Genomic DNA, 14,483 nt, shown 5'->3' with positions numbered 1-14,483 from the left:
GTGCCACTGAAACATTTGAGCTGCTGAAAACTGGAGACAGAAACAAATCGTTCTAAATGCTGGTATTTCTGCGGCTTATTTTCTCATAAAAACCATAAACACATCAAACTTTAGTTCATTGAACCACAATAGGTCCCAGTTTCCATGACGCTAATATGCTTAATGAAACAGGGAGTCCTGTTTCATTAAAAAAGCCGAGATGTGGGCAGGAATTTGAATCAATCACAGCTTTTGTCAGGTTCAAATTCGTCCACTCAACCACGATCAGACTTTAGTTTGAATAAATTCAGTGTTTACAGGATCAAATGGAGCAATTTGAAGTCATTGAACACCTTAAACGACTCATAGCATGAAGGGAACCTTCACGAGGACGAGTTAGCATTTGTGTAGCTTTAGCCTCTTCCCAAACAGTTTAGAAGAGCTTTGAAAGTTATGTCCTTTGTTATTTCCATCAAATATTATTGAAATATGTTTGTGAAAAGGCACTTTAGCATGTGGGGACTTTTCCAACATGTCAGACTTTTAGCCATATAGGCATAGGTTAATGATGTGTTCATTGACTTTTCTGTGCAGCTTTGCATCTGCACATTGGTTCATTTGCTCATTAATTACAAGCACAATAGAAGCAGCTGTAGGAATCAGCCGTCCCACCTGGACCCAGGTCCTGACCCACAGATCCTGATCTCCCACCTGGACCCAGGTCCTGACCCACAGATCCTGATCTCCCACCTGGACCCAGGTCCTGACCCACAGATCCTGATCTCCCACCTGGACCCAGGTCCTGACCCACAGATCCTAATCTCCCACCTGGACCCAGGTCCTGACCCACAGATCCTGATCTCCCACCTGGACCCAGGTCCTGACCCACAGATCCTAATCTCCCACCTGGACCCAGGTCCTGACCCACAGATCCTGATCTCCCACCTGGACCCAGGTCCTGACCCACAGATCCTAATCTCCCACCTGGACCCAGGTCCTGACCCACAGATCCTGATCCCTCACTGGTCTGTGACGGAACAATAGTGTTAACACCCTGGTTCTGGCATGCTGCTAAGCCAGATTAATGTCAGGAATGCCGGTACAGAGTCAGCACGGTTCCAATTTAATCAAAAACAAGAAAAATCTCTGGTTTAGGGGCCTGTAAACGCTGAGGTCCCTTTCACTGGACCACCGAGGGCGGCTGGCTCTCATCCTGCTTCAGATTGGTTGATCCATCTGTCATATATTTAAGATGTTGATATTTAGGATAGAAATTTAAGATATTGGAACAAATGACAGCGTTAGATATGACAGGAAACATATTTTAAACCTAAACGATATAAGTGTCCCTTAAATATGACGACCAAATAAACGTTCATCTTAATTGTGGCCGACTACAGAATGAGCATTAGCTCCTCCCCCATCTATTCAGTCCCTGTAGTCACCATATGGTCATTAGATTAGGATCATTAATTAGTTGAGATAAGCAACAATCATAACACAGACTGTCATAAGAGACGGTCATAACACTAACACTGACTAACCCTAACCTCTAACTGGGTTAGGGTTAGGGCTAGGGTCAGGGTCAGGGTTAGGGCTAGGGTTAGGGTTAGGGTTAGGGTTAGGGTTAGGGTTAGGGAAGATGGCCGCCCTCTCCTGGTTAGGGTTAGGGAAGATGGCTGCCCTCTCCTGGTTAGGGTTAGGGTTAGGGTTAGGGTTAGGGTTAGGGTTAGGGTTAGGGAAGATGGCCACCCTCTCCTGGTTAGGGTTAGGGTTAGGGAAGATGGCCACCCTCTCCTGGTTAGGGTTAGGGAAGATGGCCGCCCTCTCCTGGTTAGGGTTAGGGAAGATGGCCGCCCTCTCCTGGTTAGGGTTAGGGAAGATGGCCACCCTCTCCTGGTTAGGGTTAGGGAAGATGGCCGCCCTCTCCTGGTTAGGGTTAAGGTTCATATTCGATGGCCTGCAGTTTAAAGTAAGCCTCATTCATACGCGTCTCGCTTGACCGGTGCCATTTTAGGGGATCCTTACGCGGAGGTGTGCAGCTAATCAATTGGCAGAGTGTTTACCGTAGTGCACCCACCAAAGGTGCACAGCAGATTTTGGAACTCAGTCCACACACAAGGCGCTCCATATTATAAGGCGCACCGTCGATTTTTGAGAAAATCTCAGTGTTTTAGGTGCGCCTTATAGTCGTGAAAATGTAGGTATGTTTTGTCTTCTAATAGTTTGATTCTTTTAATGCGTTATGGTCCAGAAAATAAAAGCATAAATTAGTCATTTATCCGTATTTAAAGATAAAAGGGGCAGATTTTAGCTGAACGTGAAGAGTGTCTGCAGGCCACCCAATAAAATAACAGTGAGTCTAATCTGAAGATCATGTGACCATCACTTCCACTGAGCTGCTGTAGATAATTATGAGGACGAGATGGAGAGTGATGGTATAAACCTGCACAGTCCTGCATGTCAGTGTGAGAAATGTGCAGCTTCAGCTCCGAACCCATGAGGGAAAGAGCTGCGCCCACTGCAGACATCGGGCGGTGCATCATCCTCCATCACGGAGCTCCCCGAGCTTCAATGATTTATGGCTGCAGCTTCACCTTCTGCCTCTCAGAAGGTGCTGCGACTCAGCAATGCAGGTTAGACTGCCGAGTCATGCTTAGAAAAGAGAGGGAGGGAGAGGGAAGGAAGGAAAAGAGAGGGAGAGAGGGGGGAGGAAAAGAGAGGGAGAGAGGGAGGGGGAGGAAAAGAGAAGGAGGGAGAGGGAAGGAAAAGAGAGGGAGAGAGGGGGGAGGAAAAGAGAGGGAGAGAGGGAGGGGGAGGAAAAGAGAGGGAGAGAGGGAAGGAAAAGAGAGGGAGGGAGAGGGAAGGAAAAGAGAGGGAGAGAGGGAAGGAAAAGAGAGGAAGAGAGAGAGAGAGAGGGAAGGAAAAGAGAGGGAGAGGGAGGGAGAGTAAACAGAATCACTAGGCTGTGAACTCCAGTGGGAGCATCAGGGCAGAGGGAGGCAGAGCCAGAAGGGGGAGGCAGAGCCAGAAGGGGGAGGCAGAGCAGCACTCTGCAGTAGTGGAGACGCTTCCATCCTCCAGCGCCACGTTCTGCTCCTGAGCCGACCTTGCAGAACCTTGAACATGGATTCTGGACGCTCTATTCAGCACGAGATCAGCTCTCTTAAAGGTACTCCTCTTGCCTTTGTCCTGTTTTGGTTCCTCGGACCGTCGCGCAGGCTTCCTTCTCACGTGGTGCAACATGAACAAAAAGTTTATTTCGGAAGGTTTCCAGGCTTTTGGGCCAATCGGTGGATTTGTGATTCTCGGCCGTGTCGCTTCTCTGCATGGTTCCACAGAGAAAAGGGCTGAAAAGCTTTTGTTCTGCTTGTTGTGCAGGCGTGTCCAGGGTTGGGGCGGCGGGTCGGGCACCCATTGTGCTGAGTCGGTGTGTTTTATGAGTGCGTCTGCTGCAGGAGGCTCCTGCTGCAGAATGCGGCAGGAGGGACGTGTCTGCAGCCCTAAACCTGCAGCAGCAGAGCAGCAGAGCAGCAGAGCAGCAGAGCAGCAGCAGCAGAGCAGCAGCGCAGCAGAGCAGCAGAGCAGCAGAGCAGCAGAGCAGCAGAGCAGCAGCGCAGCAGAGCAGCAGAGCAGCACTACGACCTACTGGTGCCCTGCCCCTCAGGCAGGAGGCAACAAAGCTGCCTCCCCTGTCAGGTTCATCAACACTGAAAATGCAGAAGAAGAGAGGGAGAGGATTTTAACTTTCATCCAGCCCTCAGTCAGTTATCACATCCCTGTAGTTTGTAGGTTAGAGTTAGGGTTAGGTTAGGTTGATGGGTTAGAGTTAGGGTTAGGGTTAGGGTTAGAGTTAGGTTGATGGGTTAGAGTTAGGGTTAGGGTTAGGGTTAGATTTAGGGTTGGGTTAGAGTTAGGGTTAGGTTAGGGGTTAGAGTTAGGGTTAAGGGTTAGAGTTAGAGTTAGGAGGGTTAGAGTTAGGGTTAGGGTTAGAGTTAGGGTTAGAGTTAGGGTTAGGTTAGGGGTTAGAGTTAGGGTTAGGGTTAGAGTTAGGGTTAGGGTTAGGGTTAGGAGGGTTAGAGTTAGAGTTAGGGTTAGAGTTAGGGTTAGGGTTAGAGTTAGAGTTAGAGTTAGGGTTAGAGTTAGGGTTAGAGTTAGGGTTAGAGTTAGAGTTAGAGTTAGAGTTAGAGTTAGGGTTAGAGTTAGGGTTAGGGTTAGGGTTAGGTTAGGTTAGAGTTAGGGTTAGGTTAGAGTTAGAGTTAGGGTTAGGTTAGGTTAGAGTTAGAGTTAGGTTAGGGTTAGGGTTCGGGTTAGGGTTCGCGTTAGGGTTAGAGTTAGAGTTCGGGTTAGAGTTAGGGTTCGCGTTAGCGTTCGCGTTAGGGTTAGGGTTCGGGTTCGCGTTCGGGTTCCGTTCGGGTTCGCGTTCGAGTTAGGGTTAGCGTTCGCGTTCGGGTTCGGGTTCGCGTTAGGGTTAGGGTTAGGAGGGTTAGAGTTAGAGTTAGGGTTAGGGTTAGAGTTCGAGTTCGGGTTCGCGTTCGGGTTGCGTTCGCGTTCGGGTTCGGTTCGGGTTCGCGTTAGGGTTAGCGTTCGGGTTCGCGTTAGGGTTAGCGTTCGCGTTAGGGTTCGCGTTAGGGTTAGCGTTCGAGTTCGGGTTAGGGTTCGGGTTCGGGTTCGCGTTAGGGTTCGCGTTAGGGTTCGAGTTAGAGTTAGGGTTAGAGTTAGGTTAGAGTTAGGGTTAGAGTTAGGGTTAGGGTTAGGGTTCAGGGTTAGGGTTCAGGGTTAGAGTTAGAGTTAGGTTAGAGTTAGGGTTAGGTTAGGGTTAGGGTTAGGGTTAGGGTTAGGTTGATGGTAGTTGCAGCCTGATCACCAGTTAACCATCTCTAGGAATCTGCATCATCATTCATGTATTCTGTTGACAAACTTGGAAAAAGTCTATTTTTAACCACAAAAGGGTTTTGACCAGAACTTTGGGGGATCATCCAGACTTTCTGAGACGTGAGCAGTGGTTTCCAGTTTGAACTGGATGGATGTACAGAGCATGAACTTGCACGTTGGCTCTAAATTCCCTGTGGCTCATTGACAAGCATGTGGTGGTCTGGACACCAGCCGGTGGAGCCAGACTGGACCAGAACCAGCAGGTTCATTTAGAAATGGAAGAATTATTCAAAACATTTTTCATTTAAAAAGGATCCATCCTGTTTCTGTAATTTGTTTAGGTTCACACCAACCATACTGGTCGTTTCATACTGGTCGTTTCATACTGGAAAGTGGAAATATTAGATTTACCACAGATTTACCTTCCTATCTTCATCCTTTGACCTCTGGAGCTTCCTGTCTTCTGTCTCTTCATCTTCTGCACCCACGTGCACGACCCGTAGGACTGGTGCACCGGCGACCTGTAGGACTGGTGCACCGGCGACCTGTAGCACTGGTGCACCGGCGACCTGTAGGACTGGTGCACCGGCGACCTGTAGGACAGCGACCTGTAGGACTGGTGCACCGGCGACCCGTAGGACTGGTGCACCGGCGACCCGTAGGACTGGTGCACCGGCGACCCGTAGGACTGGTGCACCGGCGACCCGTAGGACTGGTGCACGGCGACCCGTAGGACAGCGACCTGTAGGACTGGTGCACCGTAGGACTGGTGCACCGTAGGACTGGTGCACCGGCGACCCGTAGGACAGCGACCCGTAGGACTGGTGCACCGGCGACCCGTAGGACAGCGGCTGGAACAAAGTTTGACTGTATAAACTTGAAATGTGTGTGACAGACAGCTGTTTCTTGCATGATGCCTCCAGTCCGTCAGTATTTCTTGGCCACAAATGAGGGGCTCATATATCAGTGTCAGAGTTGGCAGCGCACACACACACACACACACACACACACACTTGAGCAGCAAGGCCATGTTTCAGATTCCTCACCTGCTTCTGTGCTGGAGCCATGTTGTGCAATGTGTGTGTGTGTGTGTGTTGTGAGTGCACGTGAACATTCAGGATTTATCCCACATTAAGTAAAGCAGCTTTTCCCAAGTGTAAAATCAAGTGTACGCAAAGATTACAGGACACACACATACGCACACACACACCACTTTTCCTTAATAAATATAGAAGCATATTTAGGATCGAAGGCAAATAAATATGCTAAAATAACATAACTATATCAAATAAAAGTAATAAAAGCAGGAATTTCCCTTGTGGGATAAAGCTAAATGCTAAGCTAAGCAACTCACTGGTGCTGGAGTTAGTTTTTATCATTTCTAAGAGTCTTAGTAACTTTGATGCTGCGTCAAACCCAACGAAAACCGCGTTGACCTGATTTGACCTTTGCTGTGTGTTGACACCCAGTTGTCCAGTGAAAGAGCCCTAACCCTAACGAACGGCTTCAGGACCAGGTCGGGTCAGTGATCAGGTGAGCAGCTGGTCCTGGAACAGAGACCGTCCTGGCTGGTCCTGAGATGAGTGAAACCCTGACCCAGAGTAGCTGGCTGTTGGTCCTGCCACTGAACCTGTCGCTCCTAGTCGTTGATTCCTCTGACACGAGCGCAGCTGAGCGGCCTTTCTGTGTTGCTGCTTAACCTCGTTAACCTCAGATTTCCTGTGAGTCTCAAGAACAACTGCTCCTTAATGAGATAATCCCCTCTAATCACCCACCGCTTCCTCCCATCCGCCTGCTTCGTGGGATGGATTGCACCTTTTCTGGTCCGTTTTGACCAGGACAAATGGAACAGAAACTGAAGGTGCTTAATTCCCAAATCACCGAGCGGAAAGTAGGTTTTCCCAGAAGTGTCCAGAAGGTGGCAGTATAGCTGAAGCAAAGGCAGGCACAGCAGCCGTTAGTAGCTGCTTTAACTTTATTAAATATTGACTGTTAGGTTTATTGTTGAATGCAGTTGATGCTTGAGATGAATGTGTTGAGTGAAACCAAACCTTGGAGAAGGTTTCTGCAGCTGTGCTTCACCCTTTCCCCCGTCTGTCTCTCTTCCAGGTAAGTGTCTGCGTCGCCTGAAAGCTTGTGAGGAGTCTGAGGTGTTGCAGGAGTGGCTGAGGAGGCTGCTCTGGAGGGGGGAGTGAGTATGTATGTTTCAATATCAGCGTCCCTAACGTGGCCACTGCTGGCAGCACGGTTGCCATGACATTTGTCCGACTGCTTTTGTGGTTATGAAAGAAATGGAACTGGATCGGTTCTGAAGTTGGAGGCCACTTCTGTCATGTTCTAGTAGTTCTGTCATTACCTCTGAATGAAGGATGGCCTGGGGAAGAAGCCAGGTCCTGTAGAAGCCCTCGTGGTATAAAATCAGTTCAGCACAATTAGAGGCACGATGATCAAAGACTCACAATCTTCATAAATCAGACGTTTCTCTGCCTTTTCACAGCCTTTGAAGGCTCTTTGAGTTTTGGACTGTTGGTTGGATCAATAGTGATGTCAGCGTGCACACGCACCGTGCACACGCACCGTGCACACGCACCGTGCACACGCAGCGTGCACACGCACCGTGCACAGTTTGGCCACAGTGGAGTTTAAATCCTTAAATTGTCTTCACAGCTAAAGTTATGCAGCCTGGCTCTGGCCCAAAGGCTGAAACTAACAACAACCTGCCCCCCCACCGCCCCCGTATAAATACCTCTCCTGGTTCCTCAGAAGACCTTTTCATGGCTCTCCTCCAAACAATTCCTAGTTGCCATCTGGCATTTTTCTCAGGGTGTTGTTGCAACGTCTGGGAGTGATCTGGAGCTGTGAGGAATGCAGGCCCGGCGGGGCTGAGCCGGGTCTGAAAGGGTCCATTTTAAAGTCGCCCGTTTCTCACTGACCGGAGGATCCGTGAGGAGGCCGACGCCGGCGTGGAGACGCCTTTAACGGTACCTCACACATCATCCTGACCGGAGGCTTGTGACCCCCCGCCGTGATAGGAGCCTCCTCACGGTCAAATTAAATAAATTCAGACATTTATGGTCAAACTTTGCTTTTAAGAGTGCAGGAAAACGTTGTGGAGGTTTTCTCTTTGGCCGCCGTATTGTCGGCCTGTTGAGTGCGGGAGAACGCTGCGTCTGCTTTTTCCAGCAACAGCGGAAAGATTTAGTGCGCCCAGATTTATTTTTCAGCATTTCTGGACACGAGATGAAAGTGTGAGGGCACAGCGGTGAAGAACGGGGGGGCAGCTCCCGTCCAGAAGGGTCCATATATCCTGGATCCACAGTGCCAGACTGCATGAAAATTTGAGGTCCTCTGAGGTTGCACGGTAAAGCGCTTCCAATAAAACTCTGTTTTTAGCGTTGCCAATGGCAACACTGACCACCGTTACGCTGTTTGTGGCATGTTTCTATGGTGATCACACAAGCCCGGCTGGCCACACCTTACCATTCAATTTTGATGATTCATTGTGGCGACTCTCTCTCTCTCTCTCTCTCTCTCTCTCTCTCTCTCTCTCTCTCTCTCTCTCTCTCTCTCTCTCGCACACACACACACACACACACACACACACACATGTGCCCACACAGTGTGCTATGCGAACGGTCTTATGATCTGATCTGCCACATCGACTGATAGTCTTCCTCACTGCTGGGTCAGGGTTAGGGTTAGGGTTAGGGTTAGGGTTAGGGTTAGGGTTAGAGGGTTAGGGTTAGGGGTTAGGGGTTAGGGTTAGGGTTAGAGGGTTAGGGTTAGAGGGTTAGGGTTAGGGGTTAGGGTTAGGGTTAGGGGTAGGGTTAGGGTTAGGGTTAGGGGGTTGGGGGTTAGGGTTAGGTTAGGGTTAGAGGGTTAGGGTTAGGGGGTTAGGGGTTAGGGTTAGGGTTAGGTTAGAGGGTTAGGGTTAGGGGTTAGGGGTTAGGGTTAGGTTAGGGTTAGGGTTAGGGTTAGAGGGTTAGGGTTAGGGGGTTAGGGGTTAGGGTTAGGGTTAGGGTTAGAGGGTTAGGGTTAGGGTTAGGGTTAGGTTAGAGGGTTAGGGGTTAGGGGGTAGGGTTAGGTTAGGGTTAGAGGGTTAGGGTTAGAGGGTTAGGGTTAGGGGGTTAGGGGTTAGGATTAGGGTTAGGGTTAGGGTTAGGGTTAGGTTAGGGTTAGGGTTAGGGTTAGGTTAGAGGGTTAGGGGTTAGGGTTAGGGGTTAGGGTTAGGGTTAGGGGTTAGGGTTAGGGTTAGGGTTAGCGGCTCATTTGAAATGATATTAGTGGTAGAGACTTTATTTCTCTCCATCTACTGGTTGATGGGAGCATCTAACCCTAACCCTAACCCAGACCCTGGCCCCAACCCTCCCTCCCTCCCTCCTCCCTCCCTCCCTCCCTCCCTCCATCCCTCCCTCCATCCCTCCCTCCCTCCCTCCCTCCCTCCCTCCACTCCCTCACTCCCTCCCTCCCTCCCTCCCTCCACTCCCTCACTCCCTCCATCCCTCCCTCCCTCCCTCCCTCCACTCCCTCCCTCCCTCCCTCCACTACCTCCCCCCCTCCATCCTTCCCTCCCTCCCTCCCTCCCTCCCTCCACCCCCCCCTCCCTCTCGGTGACCTGGGCTGACCTTTAGGGCTTCTCTTAACAGAAGAAATCTTAGAACACCAACACAACCTCCAGCCTTTGCGTCCAATAACTCTTAAATTCAAAGAGTTCTTTTGTTACTTTAAGAAGTTGCTGAATTTAATAAACTGCAGTTTTTAAGGTTGCGATTGTGCGCGTGTCCTAGTTAACGGGGATTTCAATGAGACTTTAGGAAATGTAGCATGTTAGAACGTTAGAAAGAATCTCAGAATCCACCAAAGCTGAGCTGGAGATGATTAAATCTTTCAGGCCAGATCATCAATGACCAAATAGAAGAAGTCAGCGTGTAAAAGCTCTTTTGAGTGGTGACTGAGTGTCTGTGGGCTGGGAAGGGAAAGGCTGTGCCGGGCTTCCTCCCCCACTGCTGCCATTTCTAAACACATTATTTCCATCGTACATTTTGGGACACAGTTCATGTGACTAAGCAGAGTCCTGGAACTGTGGCAACAATTAAACCAGCTCAGCGTTTCCCTCCTGTGACTCCCCTAAATGGGGGGGCAGCAGAAGTCGTCCATCTGAGGACATGTGGCATCTGCCACCTTTGGTTTGCCCTTTAGTATCTGAGCCTATAGCCAAGGCAACCTTTCATCTCCAAAGGCCTGTTCAGATGATCCATCCTGCAGCCCGACGCACAAAAGCCCACCAGAATAATCAAATCTACGATGGAAGTTTACTGTACTAGAGATCTTATGGAGGCTCTGATCCAACGAGGACAAGGTAGGTTTTTGCTTACAGTTCTGTCTCGTTACCAAGGTGTCAGCACAGACGTTGTGTCTGACCTGAGACGATAGGCAGGTGTGGGCGTGTCTACCTGTCTGGGCTCACTCTAGGACAGACGGACATAACTCGCCCTGTCTAGGTAAATTACAGATCCTTCCCTCACCCTGAACAAGGAGCTGATGCCACTCACACTGCGTGGCAGCGTTGGGATCATGTTCCCTTCGGGGGGGGGGGGTTACGCTGCACCTCCCCCCCTGCACAGAACCGTTCAGGGTGAACAAACTGAAGGCAGAACACAGATGGAATATCTCAAGATAGACACACTCAGTACTCCGTGTTGTTGGGTCGTTTACTTAGTTTGGACACAAAAGTTAATTCACTTTTAAAAGAATTGAATCCAAAAGTCAAAAAGAGCATTTTTCTAAATACATCTAACAGTCCAAAATCAAAGTTGAATTACAAACCAAAGGAAGGAAGGTGGTTAAAGACACACAAGCATGTGCATGTTGAGCTTCTGATCCTGAAACAATCTTCATTTTTAATTCAGGTGTTTCCCACCTCTGCGTTCTTTAGCACATTATAAGAGTTATTGCCATTAAAGCACATTTCACAGATTAAATGTTGCCCTAGCCCCCCCCCCTCCTAAAGGAGGAAGGATTTGTGCAGGATGTGCCCTCATGTTATAACAATATGTGAAATGAAAATTAATGTCCCAGTGATTAAGATTTCATTAGATCCATTCACAGTGTGATTAATGTCATGTGGACACGAAGGCGTTTCATGCTCCCACAGAGAGCCCCTTGTTACAGAAGCTGGCTGCTTTAAGTCCCTTTTCCTCCCTTTGTCTAAATCCTGTTGGGGAAAAAAAGCAAAAGAAAAAAAGGAATGAATGTGGAGGTCTGGAAGGGTGGCACGTTGAATCCATCCAGTGGCTCCCGTTAGAAATGCAGACGCTGTTTCCACTCAGCAAAGCTTCACATTCTCTCGTCTCCTTTGACTTCCCAGCCGTGGAACTGCTTCTCTTTTTTCTTTCTTCCTGCGCTGTTTAGCACGCCCCCCTGGTATTAACCAGAACTCAATGTCGTCAGGTCAGATTTGACTCCTTGGGCCGTCCGATATATTCTCTAAAAGTTGTGGAGACGCTGAGCAAAGATGGAGTTGTGCTGCTGTTTCTGTTCGAGGCCACCAGACGGTAGGTTCTTGTTTTCATCATTAACCTGTTTGGATCGCAGAATAAAATGAGCCAGACTGAATTCTTTGCATTGGGCATCCCAGCATCTTTACCAGTGTTGGGGGGGGGGCACCTCTCATTACAGATGGAAGACACTCGTGTCTTTCAACTAGATTTCACATGTGTCAGAACATGACATTTTTATGGCTGAAGAAGAGTGATTGAGCTAACACATGCTATGTGAAAAGTGGGAGTGGAAGGACTCCTCCCATAGAGGAGTGGTGGAAGGAATTTTGGTCCAGGCCTCCGTGTGCACGAGGGCTGTTTTTGCTGCTTTTTCTTCCTTTTTTCTCCCTTCCTGATGGATCTGGCTCCACTGTCACTAATTCATAAATTTGGTTGCTAATTTCAAAGACTTGGGATGTCAGGCCTGTCTCATTCCCATGTTCCTCATGTTTCCTCGTCTTCACTTAACTTTCAAGAGACTCCTTTCTTTTGCAACTTCCATAAATGACCTGTGTTTTACACCATGCTAATGATAATTCGTTAGAAAAGCCTCTCTGGCTTGGTTGAGCACAATGCTTGTGTTGTTGGCAGACAACATGTTAAGACTTCATAAAAAGAAACCTCGTCTTAACATGTAAATGACTGAAATGATTTTAAAACAGGGGCTCCTTCAATGACATAAAGAGGGACTTTATGATTTAAAGGTTAAAAAGGTTCTGAGCATTTTAGTGGCCACACAGTGATGCAGGAAGCTTATAGGCAAGGATATTTCACCCAAGCATAAGGTAGCAATTAGTATCCAAGGAAACATAGTGAAGTTATATAATGAGAAAGAATTTACAGGAAGCGGAAAATAAAATTGTGAGGCTTTGGTATAAACAGTCTGGTGGAACGGAACGGGGGTGGTCCTTGGACAACGTGTGCCCCGTAAACCCACCATGGAAAAGAAGGCAGAGGCTGAAAGAAAGACTTGTAGAGGGTTGATGTGGAGACTCTGCAGGCAGGTGTCGCATGAAGCAGCTTTATTCAGTGTTAAAGGCTGAGGTGAAGCGACCAGACCGTTGCTGGGGGGGACCAGTTGTCCCTTCTGACTTGAGAGACAACTACCCCTCCTCAAAAACTCTGTGGAGGCTGCAAAGAAGCTGAAAAGGAAGAGTTTCTTTAGCCCAAGTTCAATGTGCACACGAGAGAGTGGCGAAGAAGAGAAACACTAGGAGTTGTTGGAGTAGCAGGGCGAGAAGGGGGAGGGCCACCGAGCAGCAGGGGAGGGCTGCTGTTGGAGCCTGCTCGCTCTTTTGTAAGTCACTCACAACTTGGGCTGCAGCACTAAAATTCTAGAATGGCAACACACCCCTAGCCCCCCCCATTCCTCCTCCTCCACCCCTCCTCACCTTTCACCCTTCCCCACCTGCCTTCTGAGACTGGGACCGTCCACTTTTGACCAGGCCCGATGCCGGCAAGCCCCCCTGGAAGTGTGTTCCCAGCCCTGGTGGTTGTGGGACACATGGTTGCCTTAATGGCGGTGTGGCGATGGAGGGCGCGCTCCAAACAAGGTAAGACGAGCTGGTTTCAGGAGAAGCGACCACGGACCCTGACGGTGGCTGTTGCTAGCTTCCCAGCGGCCGTCCTGCCCGGTGGATCTGCTTTCCTGTGCCGAACATTTCTGCCCAGCGCACTTCTCCCCTTTGCTCCCTCCTCTTTTTTCCTCCTCAGTTCCTGTACGCTCAGTTAACCCTGTAGTTGCCTGCTGCAGTGAGCTGCAGAGCATTTCCCCCGGAGTCCTCTGTCATGCCCGTCTGAAAAGGAAATTCAGACAAAACAGATGATTTCAGCTTAACTTCTCTCTCTACTGTCATTTATTTTCGGATGTATTTTCTGCTCAGTTGTGCCGCAGGGGAAGTTTGTTGGTGGTTACCTTCAAGGTTGCCTTCAGGCTTTGACTGTTGCCAGACACACCTTAAGGCCCCACACCTGTTTTACTGCCCGTAGAGCCTGTTGCAGCGGCACACCTGTGCATGCCTGCAACACGCCCTGCGGCCAAAAGAAGGTTGCCTGACTGACAGGTACATGTGAACAGACAATGTTCTTTGGTCTGTGCGAGTATTATAAGAGACTCCTTCATGTTCAACTAAGCGGTAGCCTGAAGCCTCATGTCAGGCCAAGAACTCTACCTTTGTCTCTGCCGGGGTCCCAGGTTGGATACTGAGCAGCGCGGTGACACTCTAAGGAGACACACCTTTAGTTGATAAGAACATTTGTCACGTTAATGGTCTTCATTTTCTCTATAAGGAAACCTGGAAACTTAAAGGGAAAACATTTGAATTCTAAATGTTAATACCAAAACCAAATGAGGAGAAACTGAATCCCCTTTAGCTGCTGAATATGTTTCCATGTAAACTTTGCACAGGTGGAGCACTGATCAAATAAAGGTTGTCAGGACGGCTGCTTTGACTGGGAAATTCGTAGACAAATATTGGCTTGAGGCTTGACATTATGTCGGCCTCAATATCGCACAAATCTGCATTCAGCTGCAAATTCCTGCAACCCATAATTCTGATGTTTGTTGGGAGCCCCCCACAAGGTGCCTTTGTCCCAGGGAAGGTGAAAGAAGGTAAAAGGGCTTTTAGCATGAGCCAAAGTTATAAAAAGCTCTTCAGGCGCCACACGTGATGGGTATGAACTGGACACTGGGGGACGGTGGACGGCGTCTCCTGGAGACAGACACAACAGACGGCAGCAGGAGGTCACAAGCTTCCTGTTACAAGGTGTCATCCATCTTAGAGGAAACTCCAATGACGTGTTGGTGTTTGCATCATTCCAAAGCTACAAGCTGATTTGCGGTTGCTCTGAACTGTAACGTGCGGTGGCCACTCATCACTTCCCTTGTTCTCGTAGCCTTGTTGTCCTTTTTTAAACGTGACGGGATGGACCACCTGAGGAAGCCACACCTCAGTGTGCTCCAGCTTTAATGCTGAAGCTCTCGTCCGCCTTTGCCAGATGTCTGGATGTGGTTGGCAGTCATGACTGACTCCTCCTTCACTTCACTGTTGGCGGTTTGGTCAGGAGTGTGTTGGAAAACGCCATCTTGTC

General features: G+C 49.1%; 1 protein-coding gene across 15 annotated transcripts in view; it reads left to right on the top strand.

Moving 5' to 3' along the window:
• pleca (plectin a) overlaps window positions 1-14,483 on the top strand; it is a 68,496-nt gene that overhangs the window by 8,809 nt on the left and 45,204 nt on the right. For 2 of the 15 annotated variants that reach the window (XM_057021204.1, XM_057021192.1), the window contains exons 1-2: window positions 9,546-11,408; window positions 11,533-12,946. The exons of 6 other annotated variants lie outside the window; for them this stretch is intronic. In XM_057021204.1, the coding sequence (XP_056877184.1) occupies window positions 12,844-12,946 (103 nt within the window). In that variant the 5' untranslated portion in view covers window positions 9,546-11,408; window positions 11,533-12,843. Of the gene's footprint in view, window positions 1-2,973; window positions 3,152-9,544; window positions 11,409-11,532; window positions 12,947-14,483 lie in introns of those variants that run through there. 7 more of the 15 variants (XM_057021205.1, XM_057021199.1, XM_057021206.1 and 4 more) reach the window with 5 other exon arrangements.

The sequence above is a fragment of the Takifugu flavidus genome, chromosome 21 (genome assembly GCF_003711565.1).
Source record: "Takifugu flavidus isolate HTHZ2018 chromosome 21, ASM371156v2, whole genome shotgun sequence".
Lineage (NCBI taxonomy): Eukaryota > Metazoa > Chordata > Actinopteri > Tetraodontiformes > Tetraodontidae > Takifugu > Takifugu flavidus.
The sequence above is the reverse complement of the archived record's forward strand: the minus strand, read 5'-3'. Positions and strand labels throughout refer to the sequence as shown.